At 43.7% G+C, this 26,924-nt stretch overlaps 1 protein-coding gene across 1 annotated transcript in view; it reads right to left on the bottom strand.

Moving 5' to 3' along the window:
• Positions 1-1,827: 1,827 nt before the first annotated feature.
• The window catches only part of LOC146194843 (monocarboxylate transporter 9-like), a 51,417-nt gene continuing 26,320 nt past the window's right edge, over positions 1,828-26,924 (bottom strand). Inside the window, exons 2-5 of the mRNA XM_084596138.1 lie at positions 22,587-22,780; positions 7,434-7,577; positions 2,931-4,052; positions 1,828-2,105 (exon numbers count right to left, since the gene is read on the bottom strand). Coding sequence (XP_084452264.1) covers positions 1,984-2,105; positions 2,931-4,052; positions 7,434-7,577; positions 22,587-22,758 — 1,560 coding nt within the window. The 5' untranslated portion in view covers positions 22,759-22,780 and the 3' untranslated portion in view covers positions 1,828-1,983. The remainder of the gene's footprint in view (positions 2,106-2,930; positions 4,053-7,433; positions 7,578-22,586; positions 22,781-26,924) is intronic.

Genomic DNA, 26,924 nt, shown 5'->3' with positions numbered 1-26,924 from the left:
GTTGTGGCCAATTACGGCCCCAGGGTGTCCAGTTCTTGTTCTGATGAGGGAGTGCGTTGTTGGAGGTGTTCACTTGCTCCAGGTCGCACACCAAACCTGTTTATGCAATTCCATCGACTGGTGGATATTTTAGTTCAGTGGAGAATTGCACTGCACTGGGAGTCGAACCACGATCCTCTTCGAAAATGAAAAGGTGTTAGGCAAGGAAACACGATCTCCCCACGGCTATTCACAGCTTGCTTACTACAATTCAGACTCGGAATAGGAGCAGTGTGGGATAATAGTAGATAGGGAATACATCTGTAATTTGCGATTTGCTGATGACATTGCCTTGCTAAGTAACACAGGGGATGAACTGGAAAGGGTAATTGATGACGTAGACAGGAAAAGTAGGAGGCTTGAAAATCCATATTCAGAAGACTAAGGAAATGTTCAATAGCCTAGGGAAGGAACAGCAGTTTACGTTAGGTAGCGACTGGAAGTAGTAGGCGAATATGTCTACTTAGAACAGGTAGTAACTGCAGATTGGCAAGCACTCGAAGATTATGACTAGCAGCTTACCGGTATCGCTCAAGAGAAAAGTATTCAAAAGTTGCATCTTACCTATACATACCTATGGGGCTGAAACGTGGAGGCTAACATAGAGAGTTCTGCTTATGTTGAGGACAACGCAGAGGGCTATGGAAAAAAATGGTTTGGGTAACATTTCGAGGTAAGAAACGTGCAGAGGGGGTCATAGAAATAACTCAAGCCACTGACATTCTATTAATAATCAAGAAGAACTTGGCATGGGCAGGACATGTAGTGCAAATAGAAGATAACCGATGGTCGCCTAGGGTAACAATCTGGAGTCCAGTGGAAGGAAAGCATAGCCGAGGGCGGCAGAAAGGTTGCGGACGAGGTTGAGAAGTTCGCAGGGGTCAGGTGGACACAGCTAGCATAGGGCAGGGTAATTGGAGGAATATATGAGAGGCATTTGCCCTGTAGTGTGTATGTTCAGGCTGCTGCTGCTGCTGATAATGATGATGATAATATTGTTGGTAATACGGAGGTCCTTGCTAAGAGAAAGTACGCATCAGTTCAAAAAATATTTCTTAACTAGAACATCTGCGAACGTCGGTCACTTTATTAACATATGCAATGAAATTAGCCATTTCCTGTGCCCCAATCGATATAGTACTCGTACTTTAGAGACATTAATACGCATTGGCCAAGCACTTGGAGAAAATATATTTGCGGCTAAATTGTAAACAGTGGCTCAGTTTCAAAAGTTATCGCCATCAGCGTGCATGCTCTTGTATTGAAATGTCATAAATAAACAAAATTGTTGATTTCATTACTTCCATATTCCCCGCTATTGGGAGTTTAAAATTTGTCGCTACAAAGGAAATTTACCTAAAACAGAGTAGCGGCGCAGCCATTGGTGTGGAAAGGTTGAGAGGGGGCCCTGACCACCGTCATGGATGAGCGGTTTCATGTCACCTTTCTGGTAGCTGTGTATTTCATAATCGTCAGGAGTCTGCACGCATCGATTCCTTAACCCCTACCTTGCTTAACCTCCAAAGAAATAACCACCTCAGCTGCGTTTCTTCCTTAGGCAAGCGCCATACTGAGACTAAACAGTCTTCGTTAATTAGTTTTGTACAGGTGGCAGTGATTGTCTTTCAACTTTACCCCACAAAGCTTCCAGCGCTACGTGTAGCTTGTAGAATTAAAAAAAAACATTTGTTGCAATTTAAACATTCCAAATTTTATTTTGTATTTGAACAATAGATGTTACGCCAAGTACCGACGAAAATTCATAATGTTGAAAGAACGAGTAACTACGAAAATAACGAATCCATTTACGCAATCACTACACAGTCACTTTGTTGAAGCCTATATCAGTGTACGAACTAAGCTATTAGTAGTCGGAGTTAAGTAGAAACAAATTTTAGCTGCACATTAGCACAGTACACGCAGGAAATTTGAGTTTTGCTCGGACTATTTTCTTCCCCTCCAGTCCATGAAGGCCAAAATACCGAAGAGACCCCCGACGCAGCAGTGAATGCCAGCTTGGAGCTGGTAGAGTCCGTCGTAGGTACCGATCGTGTCTCTGAAAAAACCTAGAAAAACAGTGTTTCAGCATCTATGGATTCTCTTCATAGATGAAAAATATTATGTACAGTAACTGAAACAATTAGTTTTGCAGTGTTCTGCAAATATCGCTCCAAACCTAATCTGAAAAACAGGATTCCCCTAACCACAATTTTTTTTAACATTCCACCAGGGCCACCTGATATTTGTGATCTAGCCCACTTAAATGTACACAAAATTCACTTTGCTAAAGACGAAATCTTTGTATTTCAGCCGGTAGCTCTAACCGCAAATTTTAATACATTTCACATAGCTTAAATAGGTTTTCTTATATTGTTGCTTTTATATTGTCTCAAAGTTCGTTCCTGGTGACAATGGGGGACAGGTAGCAATACGAATAATTAAAGCCATTACAAAATATTTCGCGATCTTAATATATGCAATTAAAACAGCAAATAAATACCAACCTTTTGTGGCAGCTTTAGCACTTAATAAGAAAAATACCACTACGTCCACCATAGTGCATCCTTCAGCCCCTTTTTGAAACGTTGCATAGTTTTCTGCCCTATCAATCTTGGCTACGTGTAGATATCTTTTCTGGAGAATAATAGGTTTTTAATGCAGCATAAGTTCCCCACAGTCACCGCTTTCAGCTTTCAGCAGTTTCGATATCATTCCAGTTACGTACTTTCATCCCTCTGCCATTGCGGAGTACTAGGAATATGAGTGTAAGCCCTTTGCTCAATTTTCATTTGTTTTCGGTCTCGACGAACCAGAAAAGATGAAAGACTAATCAGGAATGACTATGGTACGTATCCTACAAAGTGTTGAACAGAAACAAAATGGGCTCTCACCTATAATAGATGGACTGCACATAAGGAGAGGCAGCAGAGTCACTCCAGCGATTCCCCAACTGGCGGCGACACTTTCAATCCCGAAGTAATCGGCAATTACAACTGGCTTCATGCTCATCAAGCAGCCTGTCATCATTGTAGCACAAGCACAAACAAGGATGTATGACACAAACGAAGTTGTGACCGGCAGTGCCAGCATTGACGCAGCGAGCAGGAAGAAGGTGGCAGACACCAGCGTCGTTCTGCTGACAACCCTGCAATCACCCACCATGGGCAAAACGATCCGCCCTATAAGTTCTGCCGGAGCACAGTACGTCACTGAGAGGTCAGCGTGGTGACGAGCAGATCCTTTGTCGAGCGCGTAGTCTACAATCGTCGCGGGAAACACGGCAATAGTGTAATCTATCGCGACGACCCCAAGCACCACCACGTAGAACCTTGGAATCGATAACAGGTGGACAATGTGACGGAATGCCGAAGGCGATTCGCTGCGCTGACCTGTGGCGTCTAAATTACTTTCCTTGTTCTCAGCTGTGGTAGGCTGTTCATAACCTGTATGATTCATCCACGCCTTTTGGGTAACGCTACATTTCTCATCAAAGGTCTTCGTTCTGTGGTAAGTGGGTTCATCTGGGAGAGTAGCTGTACCACGATCAGTTGCATCACTGCACGCGTTCACATAAATACTTTTCATCGTGACAGGTCTTTGAGTAGGTGAATGTGTGTCCTTGTTTGAGTATTTTGAGCAATAAGATGACCGCTCCACCGTGCGCTCATGCATGATCGGGCAAGAGCCTGCTTGAATGGCGTTGGTCTTGTCAGGACTGGAGTCGAAAACAGGCCGTGTGGGCTTTGACTTTTCCATCTTCCGACCATTTGTGTACCACGGCGGCTCCTTCAGAAGCAACGTGAGTGCTGTGACATTCATGGTTATGGAAGCGAAAACAAGCAAAGCTCCCCTGACGCCATATGTTTCCTTTAGAGATGTCAGTATGACAGGGTACAGTAGGGAGCATAGTGTGTACCCAGCGAACTTGAGGCCGCTTGCTATTCCACGGTATTTGTCGAAGTACATCATGACTACGATGACGAGAGTCACGCAGACGATCCCGATGCCAGCGCCTTGAAGAAAAATGGGAAGAAGGAAATGAAAGCAATCATTTTCTTAAAATGGAGGGGCCGCTGCTTGGGCAGAGTAGAGACATAGATGGGAAGGAGCGAACAGCCTGAAGCATTCACAAGCATATGCGGCGGCACTGAAGCTGTTTAATAAACGGTAAACAAAACTGTTTTTAAGATGACTTCTTTAACGTTTTCGCATCGGGCAAAGGGTGAATAACTAACCCGCCAGAAGACGCATCGTGCTTCTTACAGGTTTGATACGCATGCGTATTTTTCTTCTGTGAGTGTCAAAATATGTCCGGCAATGCTGGAACACGCCAGCAAGCTGTATGTGTTTTGTAGCCGAATCTCAAGAAACATATCCCTACGTCTTCAAGGATTCATGAAATAATATTTTGGTAGTCAAACAGGCCTATCTGTATTACAGTATTGGCACATTCGTTTTTCGTCTATAGCCCTACATTATTCAAAATATCGGCAAAAATGTATGTGCTTTATTCATGTATTTAAAATTTCTGGGAATTTTTCATCCCATACATAGACCAAAAAAGAAGTCAAATTTGCATTTATAACAGCCCCGTTTTTAATCAGCTCAGCTTATTCAGCTTTAAATGTTCACCAGATAAAATATGAATGAAAATATAAACAATTTGCAGATATCCTTTCAGGTAATTACAGAAATTCGTATTGCACAGGTTGTTCCACGAGCAATTACTACGGAAAGTTGTGTCTGATTTCTTACAAAAACTGAGCATGCGTATTTTGATGATAGATACTGACTGGGCAGTCAATCCGATAGAATATTTAAGTGATGAAAGAAGGTTTCTACAAGAGTGCACCGAAAAGGCGAAAGTAGGTCGGGCACTATATTTGCAAATGACAATAATTAGCAAGCTCCCCATCAATCAACAAATGCAACGCATGCACAGAAATCGAGAATATTTTAAAAATCAATCATGGTAAGAAAAGGTAGAGTACAACCAGCCAGAAAGAACATAAAAATGAATTGACAGAGCAATCACGCGTATTTGGTGGTTTTTAAAAGAGTTTTCGCTAGCATGTCGTGCGATTATGCCCTTAATTGTATCATGCACGCCATAATAATGTTTTAGAGATTGTCATTCATCTCTCGCAGTTCTCGAGTTTAATACTTGTTTTCTAGCAAAATCCTGAGAATCTTTTATTATCTCTTCTGTTCGTTGATAGACTCCAGCCTCACAACCTGCCTATATGCCCCTTGGTTATTTTAAGTGTAGCCTATATGCAGAGCTCACCATTACATAGTTAGTATGAAGCAGCACGACCAGCCTCCACAAAATAAATTGTTCTGTAAAGAGAGCGTAAGCTACATTAATTAGGACGAGTGGCGTATATAGTAATGTTATGCAGCACTAATAGATAATTAGCACAACATTTGAGTCACCATCATGGCGGCATTTATTAATACATGGATATGCATAGAACATTTTAGAATTTTAGGGAATTTCGCTCAAAAGCCCTGCTCACTGTTTTCAGTGTCGGGAGGTTGCTCCAGTGAATTAGATATCTGTTCTTATTCTTCCTATGGGGCCGAAAATGTCTTAATATTTCGTTTCGTTCAGCCTATAGAAGCAACCATTGTAGAATTAACGCATCCACGCATAGTGGAGAACAAAATAAAGATGGGAAATAGAAGAATTGAACGAACCATAAAAATGAAAGTAACGTTGCTAACCATTTCGTTTAGGAAACTCCACAGTATTCAATACAGTTAGGCACGACGACAAGAAATAAAATTCTACTGGAGCATGCACTGCAGGCTAAACGTAAACAAATCAAGGCGGCACTAGAACACCTTATGATACTTCGAGGCACGAGTGATCGGAATTCTTTTGCAACGTTTAGGACAGCATGACATCGTAGTACGGACCACGCACTTATTAATACCGTGGAAGCTGGTTTTAACGATTCTTGATTTTGTTGATTCCTTGGAAGTGCTTTGCTTTTACGCAGAGAAAATAGACAAAGATTGGCAAGTTTGATTCAGTCAATGGTATTTGCTGTTTCTGCGAAAAACATGTTCTGCGCGCTCAAAGCGTTCGACTAACGCGGAATTACATGTGTATGCAGTGTCAGTAACTACCGCAGTACAGGTTTCGTTATTTACCTGTGTGATGTAAGCCACGCAACGTGCACTGAAACACTGTCTGTCCTTGTTGCCGGCGAGTGCCGACGTAATGGGAAAGGAACGCCCTTTCTGCCGGCGGCGCGGGGACCTGAAAGTTCTCTAAAAACCATGACTTGTTCGTAGGCGTAACGCTGCTGACGCATTAACGTTACCTGCTGTTCAGTTTAACTGAAAATCAACCCAATTCTTGTTCCTGTTGCACATTCGAACGATTATATTATTTTCAGTTAAAACAAAGTCTTGGTTTGCGCAAGGAAGAACTATGCGGTTCAATGTCCAAAGTCTGTCCAGGCTACAAGATATTTAATTAATAGTGTTCAGTATCTTTCACTGTAACGTTGTGTACCAGAATGGTCAATCATGACGTAGTGAATAGAAAAAAATGTCAATTCGCTTTACTACGCCTTAAAATGGATGGCGAGGTTTATCTAATGACACACCAGTTCGCGTGCGCATTAACATCTGTGGCCATCAAAAACATGCCCTCGACAAGCTGTCGCTCTATCATTTGAAAGATACCCGTGCTTTGGCCAGCTTGCAAGTTACTGTGGTGGGGCGAACCTGTCCTGGTTGAACACTATAACGATGCAGTGATGAGGGCTAATTTATTTGGTCGCTGCCTCGCTGGTATGTGCGAAACGTAATGGGGGGATTAGACACAGTTTTGACTACCAAAAGAATCCCAGTGGATGTGGCCACACTTTGGCATACGGCTTCTTGAAGATACATATATGGGGCATAGTGGCTGAGAAGACAGTGTGCACTGTAGTCGTGCTCTATAGCGGAGTGAGGCACGGCTAAACTGCGGCGCGGCGCAGCATGGATGGTGTTTCGGCGCAGTCGGTTGCCCTCTAAAAAAACAACTGACTGGGTTATTTTAAAGCCGCAAAGTCACGGTGGCATTGTACTCGTTTCTATACTGTAGCTAAGCTAGAGTAATTGTTTCGAGCAGAACAGTAAGTTTTGAATCGCTAACATTAGGACCTCCGAATTGCGGAAGTTGTATCCTTGCGTTTACTGCTCATTCTTTTATCGCACTATGCGGCTTTATTTTGGGGGGATTATATTTGAGAACGCCTCAGCGGGTGTATTTTTTTTTTGTATGTTCCTAGTATTAGGGTCACAAGTAAACTGATAGTCAACATTTTATAAGCGCAACTTGCATCGCCGATTACAAAATATCACGCACATTTCCGGAGTTCTCGAGAGCTCACCATGCACAGCACCCATCGCCACCGTCATCCAGATCATATTTGGTGCGAAAACGGCACCCAGGATGCCTGCCCACAAGAAGATGCTGCCTGCCAGCCCCATGTGGAAGACAGACATTCGCCGCTGACAGATGCACACGAGAAGACCTGCACACGAGGCGACAAATGGTGGTGATGTAAGCGTATTCAGTCAGTGATCATATTTTAGTAACGTAAAACGCAAGCTTATCTCATTTTGAAGAAAAGAGGTTCACTATAAGACATCTAACAACCTTCCTTGTCGCGCATTCTTTCCAAATGCGCGGTATTTTATTTTCGAAACCAATTATAGGCTCATCCAGAAAAATATCCGCCGTCTTCCACAAAGTTACTTCCAGGTGTCACTGACGTCCCAGCTACAAGACATCGCACAGCTATTTCTACATGCTTAATGTGAAGAAATGAAGGTCAAGCGAGGAATTAGATTAGATAATTTACATGCAATATAAAAATACAGCTCACTGTGTATTGCTATTTTTTACACAGCACTAAGCAGTGATACTATTCCACAAATTTCAGCGACATAGGCGGTGTGGCAACCCGCGACCACTGCGGTTAGAGCGATGCGAGGCAGTGACTAGCTCACATAAGTTTTTGTATTATCATCAAATTCACTTTATTTGCCCAACAACTGTCAGCCGCGTTTGTGGGACGTAAAACTGCTGAAATTATTTCGACGGTATAAAGATTTAATTATGTACTGGAGGCAGTCAACTACAGTGTTATCACGTTTATTTCAGTATAGCTGGCAACTTCTTCCTCAAAATGAAGGAGACATTGAAGCTTCGAATTAAACCAAGTAAGGACGAGTTAACTCAGTTATTGAGGAAATATTGTGCAGCAGCAGGACGCTTTATCAGGAGTTAAAAGTGAAGGAAAATTTATTGGATTTTTGTCTGAATTGTTAAACGTTATTTGCTTTGTTATTTAGGTAGCCATGCTTCAAGACCAGACATCTTATGTGCTCCTCAGAGATGATGATCTTACAGTAATATTCTATTGGCGATGGCGCTGGATACGAATCATACTTTGTAACCCAGTTTGGCGAAAATGTTCATGATTACTGAAGCAGTATAACGCGACCTTAACGTCTTCCACAAGGACATTATATTGAAGCAAAGAGTCTTTGCAACTATTATATTGCCCTTCTTATTATTTTCTTGTCGACCTGATTTACATATTGCCTCTGCGCGTACGCATTTTTCGGTACATTAGGTATTACATCGATCCCCATTGATTCCTACTGCCGCTGTCATCGTGTCCACGGTTGTTCCCGCCATAACACTCGACTATACTCTTCGTCACGCAAACAGGGCGGCCCCGGAGTACGTTGCGTGCTTAGCCGAGAAGCAGTGCCATGACAGAAATTAGTGATATTCGCCAAGCAGAAAATGCAAATTGGGGGGGAGCTCTCGCAGCTCCAAGCGCCGCAGCTTTGACGCAACAGCCTTTTCGTTTCACTTCTGAACCGGTTTCGCATATGTCGAGCTTTTCCCCACAGCCTTTTGTCTTCAGTTCACGTCACAGCTTTTCTTCTTATCCTTACAATACGCTGTATATTTTGCTTACCTCGCCACAAACACATGCAGGCTCCGCGTGACGAAGCTCTGTTCTTTCTCCGCCTTCTCTCACCCTTCCGCACTAGGAGAGGTCAAATCTGTTTCGGACATCGGGTTTTGGAGGATTGCGTGTAGTAGTGCTGCAGCCCTAAGAGACTGCCTTTTCATGCCCCGTATGCGTTCAAAGATAAAAAGAAAGGTTATGCGGAAAGTAAGGAGCAGTGTCTAACACGTCCTGCATGGACACCTATACCGCGCAGTAAGGGTGACAGTGAAAGCGAAGAGAGAAAAAGGTGCTGTAGTGTAAGGCTACGAGAAATTTGGACCACCTGGGGATCTTTAACGTGCTCTTCAAAGAAGGCTTCTTCCTTTCTCGTCCATCGAAACGCAACCACCAGCGGTGGGGATCACATCCGGTTACTCCGGCACAGTAGTCGGTCAACGTACTACTGCATCACACAGGCGAGGCTCATATTTGTTTTCTAAAATTGAGTTTTGATGAGAATAACGTACATTATCTATCTCACTTCTCAATTAGTGAATACACGTATTTGATGTACATGTGTTGTAGTTTCAAACAAATATCGAAAGCTGGCCTCCAACTTGCCCAATAGTTGGGTGCTAAACTAAAAGTAATTAAGGTATGACTCCGCCCCTAACGCTGTCAAATAAGGATTGGTTCGAAATTAGAATTAGAAATTTCATCCGTATATTGTCCAACATAGTTTTTCCCAACTATATGTTCCGGCAAAGCTGACCCGCTTTCCACCGAAGCGTCTAATAATACTTGCGTAATACTCTGTGACTGCGGCTTCCTTAAGGTCTGAGTGAGGAGGCACTATCCAGCTTCTCCATATACTATAGAAATGAAAGCCTTGATGATTGTATGATATGCACTACTCGCTTTTGAGCAGTTGGTGCCTGATGCTTAGGGGTCGAGCGGGAAGACTTCTTAAGCGTGCTATGAAGGGCGTTCCCCGAAAAAAACTGCGGAAGTACTGTAGTCTTCATAACATATGTATTTATGTTTTCTCTGACCTCATTTTAAGCACAAAATGCACGGTTTATAATTGGCTATAGAATGAACGTTCATTTGTTTTGTTTTTAATTTTTGCTCATCTTTCATTGCTCTGAACACCTTTTTGACCTCTGGAGTAGCACAGCTTCTCACGCACACATTTGTAAAGGTTCTTGAAATAAATTGACTGAGATAGTCAGAATAAAGGCATTTGTGGATGAAATGAGAGCGCGGTGCATCCAATTTCATGCATATTGCTATGCAAACAATGTGAACTGATCAAAATTCAGGCAAAAGTTAGCACAGCTCTAAAGTAATACAGAAATGTAAAACAGTTGCCCTAGCCTTCATGAAGAAGATATGGCATTTTGATGGCTGTCAGGTAAACATATGCCACAAATAAGACAAAATCGCGCATGGTTCTAAAAAGAATTGCTCCACTTGCCGCACTTGAGCGGAACGCTAAAAACACACCGTACGCAACTTAACGCCCATTTTGAGGGAAATGCGCACTTATGTATCACGTACCACAATACGGTGAAAGATGGTGCAGACTTTGAGAACTGGGCGCATGAAAATTTTGGATGATTAGTTCTACAAAATCTTAATGGCTTTTATATCTTGATTCTACAAAGTTACAACGCTAGAAATCTCTTTGTCGTGGCAAAATAGTTGGGTATAGACGATGAATCAAAATGTTTTATTAAAGACATGGGCATGTGAAACTTACACTATGCCAACCCCTAACATTTTCACGGAATTCACGGCACTCCTGCTTGATTCATTCAAGAAAACTAACTATACTAATAACTTCTTATCTTCTTTTTAGTTGGCGCAGAAAACAGGAGCGTCATCAGCGTGCGGCAGTATTCATACATAAATCCTATTTTTGTGCATTAGAAATTCGTAAGCAGGTAAGTAGTTGTTTGATTGTAGAAATATATTTTCCAGAGATTAAATTCAAACGTCCTCTGTTTAGTCATCTAAGCGCACTAGTACAGCACGGAAAAAAGCGAGGATTATATCTGTGCAGTGCCATTAATGAAATTCGCCACGTAAGGTACGATAAGACATTATAGCGATTGCATTTGCAGCACCTCATTAAGGTAATTTCCTCGCTTATTTATATTATGACTATACAGCGCTGGTATTTCTGCGAGAGTATAGCCGCTGAGCACAGGTACAGAATGAATATTTGGCAGAAAATTGTCGTACGCATATGATAAAAGCGCCGTCAAGTTTAATAAAGCATTTCAGAGCCCGCTGTTAGCAAGTGTGAAACACTTCGCTTGTTTGTTGTCGGTATCCCGCTGCAGCTTGTCTACAAGCTATAGACTACATTCCCTATAACAACCTGCCATTTGAACCGGTAAGCTTTTTTTTTGTTGTTGTCGGTATGCGCGATGAGGTTAAATGCGGCAAGCACTGATTGAGTGGTCCCGCCTCTATATTAAAACTACAGGTGGCTCCTGAAAGCAGGGACTAAAAAATATCTTCAACGTTCGCAAAGTAATGACAAGCTGATCAGATTGCCGCATCTAAAATTTCCTTTTAGCCTTACCTTTTTTAGGGCGCAGCGAGGTGCCCTCTAGCATGTCCCCACGGCGATCACCGCAACATGGGATAAACCAGCCAGCAGGTACTTCTTTTACTTGTGCTTTGTTGCTCCCAAAAAAGTGCGGCAAAATTCGCGTCACATCGTCATCTAAGATGTTGAAAGACTCGCTCTCGTGCTTCGCAGGATGCATTCCTAGCTAGTCTCCTAGTTGCTTCAGAGGATTCATCCCCCCCCCCCCCTCGCTAGTCTTCAGCGTGGGTTCTGGTAGGCCGTGCGCGAATGCGCTGTGGTTGGCGCTGTTGTGTGCTTTACGCGCGTAGTTCACGGTGCCAGCTCGTATGACTTCAAGATTTTAAGGTATCGATCACCGTTGTGATGCGTTGTTGCGATTATAGATAACACATGTTTCACGGAGGGTTGACGTGGTGCACATAAATGGCCGATAAGATTTCACTGCTATTTATTGAGCAGAAGTTTTCATAATGCCATTTAAACGTATAATAGGCGCATGTTATTCACTAGGTCGCCAGGCGGCATGCAATTTATTCCTTCATAAAAATACTATTACAATTTAACCGCCATTTGTTCATGCCTGTAGATTCTCTGCGCAAGTTTAGTTCCAGCTCTATTTCGAAGCCCCGAGGGCATCAAGGTTTAATGTATTCTGAAGTTACGCGTCTTTTCTTTCATTGCCAGTCGAGCAGCGGCAGCTAATACATGACTTTTGATTACAACTGCGTGTCCTTGAGGCTCATAGCCGGGGAACAAACAGAAGCGTCCCCGGATCTATGCTGGCCCGATGCAACATGTTTCCTTTGTCTACTGGACAAAGGCACTACCGCTTAAATTGTCCCAGGCGGCGTACATAAACATAGAACTTTTCCTCTAGAGCACCCTGGAAGTGTCCATCAATGCAGGTGAGACTGACATTTAGGGTAAATTTTGTCCCCCGTCCCCTACTTCACCTTTTTCCCAGTAGAGGATTCAGTCGCTGCCGACCAACGTAACCACGTCACTTAGCTGAGATCACAACGATGTAAGCACTTTTGTTTCAACGCTTATTAAAATCTTGTTAAGCTTACGGAGTTTTTGAGGCTTCCTAAGTTTTCGTGGATCAACTGTACGTTCTGCTCTGGACGCGACTTGATTCATTCTTTAGTTTTCCTGCTATATTCAACGCCTAGCCTGACCAACCTATGCAGCACTGTCAAATTAGCAAAGCCGGCTCGCAAATGGTGTGCGGAAAAAGAATTTGCGCTGCTTTTGGACAGCGCACAGAGCCATTCGTGAATCCGTCCCCCTCTCACCAGACGTTCTCTCGCCCCTCTAATGTAAAATGTTAAGTCGCTTTTTGCCCGAGTGCGATAGTCTGCTTTCAGCAAGACAGTGAATTTTCGGCGTACAGTTACATATACGAAGTTTTTCTCCTATTACGACGGCTGATGGCAATGCGGCACCAAAACAAAATACTTATACCGATGAAGTTGACTGAATGCTTTCCTTTCAGGTTCTATGTAAGCCAAGTAGTATTCTGGGACACAATTTCGATCACAGTCCGGAGTCCGCGACTTAATGCAAGCGCGAAAATTCGTCTAAATATCATCGGAAACACACCGCAGTGCATGAGCGACGGTTGTCGTTTCCTACAGCTGGAACAACAGCGGTGGCGCCACCGTATCTGCAGCTCTCGAGGGAAAGAAACGAAGAAAAGAGCGCAGTAGGAAAGAACAATGTGGCTACTTTATGAAGCTTGAGGAGCCTAATGCAACAGAAAATGACAAATAGCATCCTAAAGTAACAGAAAAGTAACAGAACTAAAAAATAATGATATAGCACGCATGCCTACATTACTGGTAATAATGTACAAAACCCAATCTGTAGCTCTGCTCAGAAAAGTATTGAATAAAATATTTCACACCCAAAAATAATGTTGCAACACTAAGCAGTCAAAGCTCGTTTGAAATTACACTGCGATTTAATTCGAAAACCGCGTCTGTAAGCGCTACAAAGATACTTAATTTATAAATTCTTCGCACAAGGAAAGGATACACATTAGAACGGGATATCCGTTTATTATCATGCATTACAACATGTGGTAGTGAGCAGCAACGTTTAGAGGGTGGAAGATTTTGTTAAGCTGCTTTGGTCTCAGCAGAAGAAATGTCACATTTTAGACATAAACATTTACGAGTGAAGGAGTAGTATATTTTATTGTCCTTGAAGCATAATTTGTCTTGCATAAGTCAACCTCGCCAGACATGGGTTCTCGTGCGTAGAGACCACACGATTCCTTGACGGCTTATCTTGCTGCAGTTGTCAAAGACCTGATGTAATGCTATGTTTCTGTGATTAATGAGAGATACCGGCGGCACTTATGCAGATTCGCTATGAGACAAAGTTTTTGGAATAATGGCTCGGCCTTGAAGTCATCAGCAGGCTGTGTAATGATTATGGCTACCTTTATCTGTAGTCTATTAGGTTTCCGTATACAAGTCACGGGGTAGTGACGCCCGTACTTATTCAAGAATTTAGTTAAGATAAAACAAGAAAACATTTTAGTACACGTACACGTGCTCTAATTCCCCCTTGTACGTACCCCCTTCCCCCCAATCTAACAAGGGTGGAGGAGGTATCTCTGAGACGGCTGAGAGTCGGAGTGGCTCTTATGTCCGCCGTTCGACACCAGTGGCAAAGTACTACTATTCCAGTTCCCGACAAATGCCCACACTGCGAAGAACCCGCTTGCGACACCACTGTCCGGCATCTAATATGGACATGCCCAGGAACTTCGCATTTGCGCAACACCATTCTACAAAAAACTGGACTTTCACCGAGAAAGGACTCTCATTTCCACTTATGGACAACAAACAACATTTATGCACGCAGTTTGTGTGACTTCTTGCACACGGCTGCACTCCACACATTCCTGAGACGCTATACCACCAACTTTTATGCCGTGTGGCAAACTCAGCGCAATAAATAAATAAATAAATAAATAAATAAATAAATAAATAAATAAATAAATAAATAAATAAATAAATAAATAAATAAATAAATAAATAAATAAATAAATAAACAAATAGTAGCATCAGGCTGTTCTTGAGCAGGAAATACGTGTTTCTGCGCATAATTCTGGCTACTGACGCATGTATTGGTAATATCTGGTCTGCATCCTAATTTCACAGCACTTTTTTTTTCTCTTAAAAATAGCCCTTAGTGTTTTAAATAGGCTCAATATTTTACTTCCTAAACAAATAGGATTATAAGTTTGGCGGCAACATCATTGCAATACAGTGTAAAGCGGACATATTTAAAAGTATAGTTTGCTTTTAAATCACTCACTTGGCCTCTCACCTGCTTTAGATAACAGCAAGTTTGCAATGTTAAAGTTTCTGTACACTTATTCGAAACATAGAAGGCAAAGGTGTCGTCGCCGTAGAAGACGAGCTTAGTTTGTACGTCCCAATGAAAATGGCATTGATGTTTAGGATCATATGAAATGTTCCCATCATAATTTTGTGTGGTACCCTCGAGTGCATACACCTAAGAACAGCCGTTCTGCTCAACATAATTTGCAAGGAGTGAAAGGTACGCATTTCTTAATAACTAGGATATTAATCCATGGGGACTATATTGTTGCCTTCTCAAGGCGGTTGTGGCGAAGGTAATGCATGCCTCTTTTTAATTGTCAAAAATTCGCAATCTATAATTTTACTATCTAAATTCCTTGAGAGTATTCCCTTTGCCCTAGCAAAAAAAGAGGCGTTTCTCAGAAAGGAATTTGCAAACTTCATACTGTGGATTACTCCTACTTTTCATGTTGGTTTTGAAAAATGATTTTAGGCGCAGTAACAGTAAAAAGAAACAGGGAAACTAAATAAGGCCAGGAAAGGCACAAAGGCAAACTAGTAAAGTTTTTCGAACAAAACACTCTATTGGCAGGTGGTAACACAAAGTAGGTTAGATTGCTAAGATGTAACCCTTATGAGGAAGATATTGTAAAGTAAATATATACGTGAAAAAGGCTTCCTCTAGCACGCTAATATATTCGGATATTTGATAACGCGGGTTAATTGACAAATACCTTTTGTATGCGTCTAGTGCGGAACTTTGGATTCGGCCACCGGGCAGATCGTTGGATTTTAGACTCATTTCTGACCTAGGAGTCCGGCTCTTTGCGCGGTTTCTGGCCCACTTCATTCTATCATCTTTCTCCCTGCAGCATGCATGCGGTATGTGCCTACCTGTAGACCATGGGATGTGTAGCGCCGAAATCTGACTCTTTTGCAAAGCGGCCCATTTCAGCTGTTTTTGACAGAGGCAAGAGGCCGAGTCGTAATTATAGGAGATTAACCTTTGCCTGTGAGTCTCCTATTTTTTCTCATAACTCGAAGGCTGAATCGTTCTTTCATTTCGGCCCCATTTTTTAGCTGCTGTATGCCAGGTTGAGCACAAAAAAAAAAAAAACGCTGTTCCGCGAATGTAGAACATTATTCCTTCGAACTGCTGCCGACTTTCCATAGACATGGGGAGCGCGACAGGCCTATCATTTTATGACAACGAGTTATTAACGTATGCTTCAGCTTCTGGTGGCGCAGGTTTACCTGTCGGTCGTTCCACGAAGCTAGTACAAACTTTGTTAAGAGATAATTAAAGAGTTCTTCGTATCTCTACATATACCATATTCACATGCCTCACAAAGTGTAGATTAAAGACAACACTGGTTGACATAATTTGCGCAGCAAAATATCAGGGAAAGCAGAGTTCGCTCAGACATCCCTCGTCCTGTGTTTCATATTCTGTTTTTCGGGCCCCTGTTTTCCACATTTATTTGACCTATATTTTTTCCCAGCTTACTGTACTGAGTGAACTAACCAGCAGTTATCGATATTATGATTTGTATATTGCTTCTTCTGCGGGTTTTCCTCCGCCTCACGAAAGCTTTTACGCGGTCGCTAATATGCGCGGTGATTCTTTCTGATGTATCACTCGGTACTCAAGGCCGGCAATTTCGTAAAGTGTTCTCCGTGTACTTCTCGGTCTTCGGGATGGTCTAGCTGGACTGCATTCCTTTATGCTTCCACTTTCAGTTCACGAAGTAGTCAGTGGTGCTTAACAATTGCAGAGCAGCTGCCATTCAATGAACTAGTCGGAAAACGTGATTTTGGAACAAACTTAAAAAACTATATACCTGTTCCGAGCTTCATTGGGTCGAAGTTAATTAACGCCGCTATATGCGATGCACCGCAAGATGGCTCGCATAGCTGAAAAATTCGTCTGTATAGTTGACTGTGGAAGGACGAGGACACAGAAGTAATCTGGAAGAGGCACAAGGCATTGTCCTCGTCCTTCTGTGCTACAAATGATGTGAAAAATATACCAATAGGCATGAAAAAATGTACTGCACTGAACAGCAGCTCGGCAGTGTAATGTACGTCTGGCTTTATAACTTATCGCAATTTCCCCCTTGCTTACCCCTGTTTGGAGTCAAACGACTCCGCAGTATTACTAAATAAATAAATAATAAAATATTTAGTTTAAAAATTTTTACACCTTCTTTTCTAGTCTATAACAATCTTTGTAGCGGCTTCTGTGGTATTTTCTGGTGATATGTTTGGTTGTGCGCTGTTTTGTTATGTTTCAAGAAGGTAATTTCTAGAAAGTTTCTACTTGCGCTTTCCACAACTACTCCGAAAGGGACTTCAATGGACCACGAATTGTTAAACATAATCTACACTGATAAGGCTCCACAGTTAACTTCGCCTTAATGTTTTCACTCACTTCACAAACTTCATATACGCTTTAGCATCTTACTCCCAGGAACCCCAGCTCGCTATCGCGCAGCATACTCGTTCCCATAGCTAGCTTCGTATATGCAAGTGAGCCTTCTGCAGTGTTAGCATTGGCTCCGTATCTGCAAAATTTGTGGCCACTCTGAAGAAAGTTATCCCAGCCAGTGCAGATAAGAGACACACTGATACTAAGGGATTGCTCTGAGAGGCAGTGCTTACTGAATCTCCATGTTCTTTGATGAAGCGTATTGCAACCCAGAAGCTTAACTGAAGCCAATATCTTAGTAGTCGCGCTTTTACAGTAGGATTGGTTGGAATTTTTGTGTTTCCGAGCTGTTAGAAGGAGCGTACGTACGTGGTTTCTTATCAAGTCGCTTCGAGTTGACAGTCACAAGCATTTTATGTGAGCGAAGTTAAATAGGCCTCTCTGGTGCAAGATATGCCACAATGGTTGACTTGTTTTGTGATATTCGAAAGTGATCTACTTTGTGCGTTGGTGACCGAGCATATTGAAATGATACAGCACAAAAACACGCGATGCAAGGAGAGCCGACACAAATGAGCGCTGACTACCACCGTGCGTATTTGTTGCGGCAGCATATATGTAAATGAGTCGAAATACACACGCTGAAGCCGAAATAACGCAGAGGAGCTGGGGGGGGGGGGGGACAAGGGGGGAGCGCAGTCTTCAAAAACAAGAACAGAAGGTTCGTCAATGAAGAGTTATAGTACGTTGTGGGGCGCGACGGGGAAGCTGATGGTTTGCTGGCACATTAATCCCCTTTGCCCGCGGTATCCGAGGCTAGAATTATTTCACTGTTCTTTAGTCACGGTAGGCTCTAACAATTGCACACCGCTCAGAGCGTTGAAACCAATTCTTGCAGGATGCAACAGTGGTTGCTATTGGGAACAGCAAGGTCCGTGCATGTTCTCTCAGGCATCAATAGGTTTATGAATGCGCGCCGCGCATTCAGTATTCTCTATACTTTGCTTTGCTTTCTCGGCATGCCGCTAGAGTGATCACCGCACAGCTCTCTCAGGGGAGCCGGCTATAAACGCTAAAATTGAGGGTGACACAGTGTTGGCTATCCAAGCTGCCCGATGTCCTTTTATTGCGAAAGCAATACTGCTAGCACTTTTCTGCCGTCGGTGGTGGTCGTTCCTTCGCTCCGGCGCAGCTGCGGCCCACGACCACGTGGCAGCGTGACGTCACGACCAGAGGAGAGCACGAGCCCCAACTCGTCTCTTCGGCCGTAGTCGTTCGCTCGGCCCGGCGGCTACCACGTGACGGCCTCCTCGGTCCGCCGCGTGAGGGCGCTCGCTAGGAGAGGATAAACGGGATGCCGCAGGCGCGCTCCGCTTAGTCACATCTGAGGAGTTGTACAAGGCGTCGCTGGAGCGAAGGGCTGCGCGCAAACGCTGGCGCCGTGCCGAGGAGACAATGCCACTCACTCCTGTGAGGGAATCACGCGGCGGCCCCCTTGTCCGGGTAGGACCCTCACCTCGAACTAAAAAACTCTCCCAGACCCCACTTTGCCCTGGGGGGGGGGGGGACCTTGCCGGAGGTGTTGAATGGATGATGATGGGCTGATGAGTTATATGTGACTCTGGGGCACGACACCTCCGGGCGTCAATCCCTCTCCCCATCTAACAACGGCAAGGAGACAGATGAAGAAAGGCAAGGGCGGTTGGCTAAGCAACGCGCCTATCCCACAGAATGACGAGCCCGGCGGCGTTCTACAAGTTCAGTGAGCGAGAGTAGCTTCCTGGACTCTCTGAAAGCCGAAGAATCGTCTATCAGTAGTGCAGAGCGATATAATGTCCTCTTCAACCAATGGGACAGCAGTCTAGATTTGGTGATGTATAGACATTCGGACTATATGTAACTACCAGTGTTCAGACCAAGAGTCACTACTTTATGGACCACCAAAGTGTGTTCATTGAAATAAACAAACAGAAGAAATCATGTTGTGTCCAGAGTAAATCCTTTAGTTGCACAAAAGATGAAGCCATGTCAAACCACCAGCAGAGTCAAGCGCAGCCTGGGAGGTATTGCTTTCGCAATCACGCAATCACGCTTTCGCTTAACCACAGCTAAGCCACAGCTACTTTTTTTCCTTGCATGACGCCCCAGGCGAGAAGACATGGGTAGGAGGGTCTTGTGTCTGCTGCGGTTTTATTTTCCTTATGTCTCACCAACTGGCCTACACATCTACCCTGCTAGGGTAGAGTCTCTTTCCTCTCGTCCTCCAGGGATGCTTTGAACCAGGGTCCATATTCAGAGCTTGAGTCGTTTTCAGAACTGCTGTTATCTCTCTGAGCTCGAGTCGTCTTATTGGTGGAAACTAGGAAATCGGAAGTGGTACTAATATCCGGTGTTTCAGCAATCAGATTACTCGGGGTCAGGGAGATGACGACACTTATGGGAACGACCTTAGTTAGGGATACGGACCTAGATGCACAAATAGTGGTAATAGATAGTACACCGACGAATCAGCTGCATGCTGACCATATCCCTCGCCAGGTGCTGCACAATCATGTAATTAACGTTTTGTTCAAATAGTGAGCGGATTTTTAAAGATGAAACAATGCCAGGCAAAACCACCACGCACTCGCTTTTGACGGAATTCTTGAGGAACGGGCTGGCATAGGGAAACACCGCAGACAGGATGGAAGTATAGGGCGTGACTAGTAACGCAGTGCGCCAACCATTTTGTGATCAACTCCCAGAATGTCGGCTCTGTTGAAGCGAATTTAATGTTCCTTTGCACTGTTTGTTCTAGATAAAGCCTTGAGGACTGAACGTTAGGGAAACTGAGAACGGTGCCTCGCAGTTTAAAAAAAAATTCGTATTGACCGGGTGTTGCAAAATGTGGCCGGCGCCCCAAGGGCTGCAAAACTAGGAACCAGAGAATGAAAAATTGTTCTCGGCTAGATTTAGATCCCTTGCATCTTCAGCTCTGCAGGAAATCGTAGATATTTCCAATTTCCATTATCCTTCATCCAAATGGTGGAGCACCATTTTATGCGCCACCATTTTGGTGGAGGATAATGGCGATTAGATGGTGACGCACAATAAAAATAATCTGTGATTGGTTTGCTATTGTTCCCAAGAGTAACCTGGCGCTCATTATGCGTCCTTCAAAGATTGCGTTGAACGCTCAGGATGGTGCGTCATTGTGATGCATTACTCAATGACGACGAAATTATCGCCTCTGTTGGTACTTTCGTGAAAGCAGTTTTAATACTTCAAGTGTTTTGTCCAGCCAGGAAATGTATCTACACTCCTGATTGATAAACCTCGCGTATTGGCTTTTGCGTATGTTGCCTCCACCCCTCAGTGGACTCTTTAATGTTAAGACTCACGCAGTGAATACAATCAGTAGCCAGAAGGCGCTCGTCTGTGTTGTATTTTATTCCGTTTATGTATTCCTCTCCTTTTAAAAGTATTAACTGGGTGTAACGTGCCAAGGTAGCTGAGAAAACTATCAATGGAGGGCTGCGGATAATTTCCGCACATCCTCTTTTTACCTTTTGTTATTCCAGCGACAGCCTAAGCAGCATTTGCAAAACTTTCAGTAGGCTCCTGTTGCCTAGGTAGTGCACCGTCACAATGCATTGGTTAACGACTGCGTCTTCCTATCCCCCTTTTACACGACAACAAAGCGCGACGCGATCGATCCTAAGCTCTGTCCAGTAGCCTGTCTTGAGGTTCGACCCAAATGAGAGTCACGAGCTTTTAATAATGCGCGCCCGCTAGACCACTGGTCTTTTGCGGAGTCTTGGCGACATCGTACGGCACGACGTGAAATATATTATAACAGTGAGGTGATGACTAGTCTTAACGCTGTACTCTGCTACATAGCAAAAGAAGTCCTGGTGTGAGTTTCACTTGATTATGTCCTCCAACTCTGGCCATTGAACAAAATCACCGCGCAGAATAAAAATAACACTGAACTTCCTTACAACAACAATTGTAGAGATCTTTAAATACATTGGTGTATTCTCCTGTCGTATATATGTCTTGGGACGATCGCAAAAAAAAAAACTACTTGGCGACAAAGTTAGCTTCCATAACCACATTGATAGGTCGAATAAAACATCAACTATCAAAGCAAACTAAATTGCTTCTGTGCTACTCACTTCAACTACTGTCAACTAGTATGGCGCCCTCGATCCTCTATAGCCTACAAGACATTCATCACTTGCATAAAAAATGCATTCGTCATGTTTACCACGTACCATCATTTCTGCGCAGCATTTTCACACAGCTACATAGCTTAATTATACAAACACCGCCTGAGCGCAACCTACAACTCCCAAATAAAGCAAGGCCTAAAGAGTATACGAGCTCTTCCAAAACTACAAAAAAATCTACAATGCTACACAAGCAGCTATTCAGCAAGTTGAATTGTTCCTATCCCTCATCTTCATGCCGGGCAACTTCGTTTATGTTTTACGTTACTATCTCTTTTGAATTTTTACGACTCAGAAGAGTGCTTTATTTTTTGCTCTTTGAATATTCGTCTAATGTACAGTTCATCAGTTGGAATACTGCTTTTTTTGTGATCATATGCTCTCATGAATTCTAAATGTCATACATTGCTGTGCTTTCATTTAATCAATAGATGATCAAAACGGTGTCGGTGTCGGAAATTATATATATATATATATATATATATATATATATATATATATATATATATATATATATATATATATATATATATATATATATATATATACTTCACGCAATATTTGGAAGCCGTGGGGTTTCAGTCCCATCATCGGCGCATTCTGTTTCCTTCCGCTCTGCATTTATTATTCTTTATCCCTAAAATTGTCCTAACAATTCTTGTCAATAACAACAGCAAACCATTAAAACAATGTGTCCCAAAAAGTTTGCCTTGGACTCCTACACTGTTGGCTCCTTTGAAATATATATATATATATATATATATATATATTGTTAGCGTGCTGCTGTGCCGTTTTTGCCAAGGAACCGATGCTTTGGGCTGGTCAAGCTGTCTGCCAGCTTTTTTCCCGCTGTCTTCCCATCCAACATGTTTGGCGGCCCATTAAAGGCTATTTGTTTTAAACATTGACTAAAATTCGAACTTTTTCATCCTTAATTTTACAGAAAACCCAAGTAAAGTGCATTTTCTGCAATTTGATAGAAGCATCACTCACAGAACGAATGTGAAACTCCCGACATGACGCTGGCAGGCCATGATGCGGTCTCTCTGTTGACGTTAAACTCTTCCATGAAGGATACATAGAAGAATCCCGAGTTCATCATCATCGGCACGGTGAAGAATGCTGTCAGACTGGCTGCAGCTGCCACAGTCCATCCTTTGTCCATTTGGGATGCTCGTGTGGCTGTGCTGCATTTAAGAGTAGGCATCGGTAACTACTACCATGTCTTCTATATGCGCTTCTATATTCATTTAGCGCCTGCAATAGTAATAAAAAACGGCATTTAGAAAACGTAGCTGGTATAGCACTGGCTAGTGTGCTGCCATTAACTATATTGCTGATGAACTACGAATATTCTGCACTTCAGTGCTCTAAGCCTATATTTCTCTCCGAAACTCCTCAATCAGTTTACATGCAGAACACACAGTTGAAACGCCGTAATCTACTTTTTGAAAAGAAAAAAAAAACACCAATTTTATCCCCCTCATTGTCCAATAAAGTACATTGTCACCACAAGCGTGTCAAGGCGCAGAACAAGCCCGCGTGTGGCAGTATGAATTGCACTTGCTCAATTTTTGCAGGAATGAGAGCATTTAATTTTATGCCATTCAGCCACTCACATGATGCCGAAGGCTGCGAAAAAGTATTGAAATAATAGAGGCAATAATAATATTAAATAGGGATGAATGTAAAAGCACTGTCTAGTATTCTCGGCTGCTGGCTGAATTGTACTCACGCAGGGCAGCCTCTCCATTCAGTCTACCAGCCAAGCGTATTTCTTTGGCGGAGTACGTCAGACATGCTTTAACGACAACTGCCGCTACGGGAAATGACACGGGCCAACGCTCCGAAATGCTTACAGGTGGTATGTCCGTAAAAAAATAAAAACATTTCACGGCTGGCTGGCGACCTCGTCACGTGTTATCATTACTAGCGAATAAGGCAGGCACTTCGTCCTGCCTTGGCATATTTCATGTCACTGAGTAAATTAGAAACACCAAAATATTTTGTTCTTTCTGCCGTCTAGCTTAGCGTAACCTCTTGTTCACTACAATATATGAGCGCAAAAGATACTTTGGGCTCCATATCCATTAATGTTCCCAATGTTTCCTGCCCGGCCATCTCCTGCTTTCTATACTGCTTCTTTCTGTACTGCTGCTCTCTCCTACTTTAATGTAATGGTACGTGTTGTAGCCGCGGTTAAGAGCCATGACACGTTTTATAGGCCTGGGTAAGTGACATGACAATTTCTGTCGAATTTGGAAACCTGGAGGTCGGTGAAAGAGACGTGCACTAGTCCACTGATAATTATTTAAAAGTTCTGCAGTCTAGTTGATCAGATTCTTTGCTTATACCCTGTCGAAAAGAACTACAGAAACGTGTCAAAAATACGACAAAAATCTGTGATTCTGTCGTGGACGTCAGATTTTTCTGTAGCTCTGTAGTACTTTTCTGTAGTTCTATAGTCTTTCTCTAGTATGTTTCTGTTTTCTATAGTTCTGTGGCGCTTTCCTGTTGTAACTACAAAAATGTCTGATGTTACTACAGAACGCTGTGTTGTCACAACAGGTTTGCCGTCAAAAACCGCACAAAACGTCCGTCGTAACAACAGAAAATTTTCTGTAGCTTTTCCCGACTAGGTAAATACGACAGGTGGCAAAGGACCGGCAGTATCTCAAGCTATGTAAGACGGCACAGGAAATGGTGCCATATATAAGGGAGAATGAATTTTGTCCTCTGAAGTGCACTGTTCGTTGTCTGTGTATAAGCATAGCCCGGGATAGACTACGATAATACTTTTTTATTTGTCAAGAATTTGCTTTTATTGCTATACGTATGAGCCACATCTCTTCGGTACGTCCCGCATATGCGTTAGTAGCGGCGCGATCGGAAGATACATTGTTTTTGTGCCGGCCTATTACTCTCAAGCTGCATTGATCAGTAGCAAAAAAGGTTGCGAAATCAACGACATAATTATAACTTTTTTCAACCTATCACGTTGCGCTAACTTATTATTGCTCAGCCTGACTAACACTCATCAAGAAAACAATCCAGAACTTAGGCGCTCTTGTCAGCCGATTCGACAGGGCGCGCCATTTGCCTAACTTCGATTCCCGCTGCATCCAATGCAGGAAAATGTTTGCCTCGCAGTGCGCCAGATGACGCGGCCTGTAAAATCAGCTGATCTGTTCGCCATGACGAAACGTTCCGCCGCTGACGACAGCAGTTTTTTTTTCATGCCAATGTCGGAAAATGCTGCAAGTTCAGACTTTATTGATCTTATCGAAATGCGTAGGCCAGCAAACGTTACCTTGTGGCCAGCGTGTGCGCTCGAATAGTCCATTAGCATGTAACTTTTTTCGCTATTAAGACAGATATATGCAAACACCATGTGCTTGAAGTGAGCTGAAAATAGGTGGAAATGTATTTCATGCTCGAACGGCACGTCTCTTGGAAGATGACACGTGTTCAGGAAGCACTGCGTGCCTCAAAACAAAGGCTACTTCGAGCTTCGTCGTTCACTGCACATGCCAAAGCACATGCGCTGCACTTCAGACGCAGCTGCGAGTATCAGGAGAGTGGCACAGCAACATGAGCGACGGAACGTGCCTGATAATAAATAACCGACTGGCGTGCGAAAAGCTCACCTGGCGCGAAAATTGCCTGAGCCTCAATAGAGCACTCCGGGACGGGGGAAGGTAACGCAATTTTGCTTCGCTACGTCAATCATTGCAGATCCAACAAACATTTTCGGACTCCAGCAGTACCTGCTGGACGAGTTGCTAAGTGGTAAATTTACTCAAAGCAGAGCACAGTGCAAAAAGCCGCAGTTTTGAGCCAAACATTGTATTTTAAATTTTTACACACATTCATTCTAGAAAAAAAAAAGAATTTCTCGAGAATAGTTTTATGTACTCATGTTCTAGAAAAGCCGGAATTCTCGACTATTGCAAGATCAGCGGCATCTGCGCGATGTTTCTGGCCGAACCAAACAACTCGCAATCGCTATTTTCAAAGCGCGGCCATTGGGCCCGTATTGAACCTGCGCTTAATGTCTACTCTTTCTGGAAGCATCATTCCTTTCCCTTTCCAGCAAGCACACGCGCTTCTCAGGAGCGTGAAGGAGACCTGCGCAGTCTTGGAAAAAAAGCGTTGTGTTTGAAGGGCTGCGTACTCGTCCTTTCTGTGACTAAAGCAGTGTTCGTTAATGGACAGACCCTAGTATTCCTCTCCGCGTGTTGCCGCGAGAACTCACCCTCGTCCGCACCAAGCGGGATGCCCCCCATGACGGGCTCCCTCACCTCCTGTTGTTCAGGGAAGCAAGTCCAATCTGGGGACGTGCGTTCCCTCCAGTCTTCGGCCGGCCAATTCGGCTTTCGCCTCGGCCGACGCTGGTCGCACCATCATGTTTGGTTAATAAACAAAGTTAACTGTACAGCGTACGTCTTTCTACATTGACGGCGCGCGAACCCGACGGTGCCGAAGAGAAAGTGGATTCGACCCGCGCCACGCAAACCTATTGGCACGCCATGGCTACGCGATGGTTTCCGAACCAGATACCAGAATTCAATGGCCCATCGTGGTTATCATGGGTTGGGCGTCTTTAGTTCTACTTTGAAGATAACAACATCACAGACCCAGCCGTGAAGAGGGCCAACCTGCTAACGCTGGGCGGAGAGCAGACCTACGAAACTGTCCTCGCCCTTATTCAGCCAAGCAGACCAGCGGAAGTCCCTTACGATGATGTCGTTGCAGCACTCCAAACGCACTATGCCACGAGGCCATCAGAGGTTTACAGCCGAGCCCGCTTCCAGCGGCGTGATGAACCGGAAGGCGAAACTGTGAGCGCCTACGTAGCAGCGCTCAAGAAGCTTGCAGCTGACTGCAATTCTAGGACGCTGACCACAACCAGCACACCTACCTTATAGGAAAGGCATGCAGCTTCTAACACCCCCTTGCTTCCTTTGGCAGTCATGTTACGAGGCAGATTTGTGTGCGGATGGAATGACGAGTCGCTACAGCAGCGCCTGTTTGCTGAGAGGGATCGCACGTTAGCCAAGGCTAACGACGTCGCCTTACCAGCGGAGAGCGCCGGTCACCAGCAGAGAGAGATGCGCCGAAACACCGAGCCGGACACCCAACAAGCAACCAGGTACGCAAACCTCCTGTTGTTGCAAAATTGGTCAAAAATGGACCACGCTGCTGGCCATGTGACGGCCAACACAATGCCCAGGGGTGCCGATTCCAGTCAGCCACGTGTAATTTTGCTACAAGGGAGGGCATATTGAGAAAGCGCATGCATTACGAAGCGGAAGCTTGCCAAGATAAAGC

Source organism: Amblyomma maculatum, chromosome 3 (genome assembly GCF_055883805.1).
Source record: "Amblyomma maculatum isolate TAMU_Amacu chromosome 3, ASM5588380v1, whole genome shotgun sequence".
In the NCBI taxonomy this organism is placed as follows: Eukaryota; Metazoa; Arthropoda; class Arachnida; order Ixodida; family Ixodidae; genus Amblyomma; species Amblyomma maculatum.
This window is presented reverse-complemented; position numbering and strand designations above follow the sequence as displayed.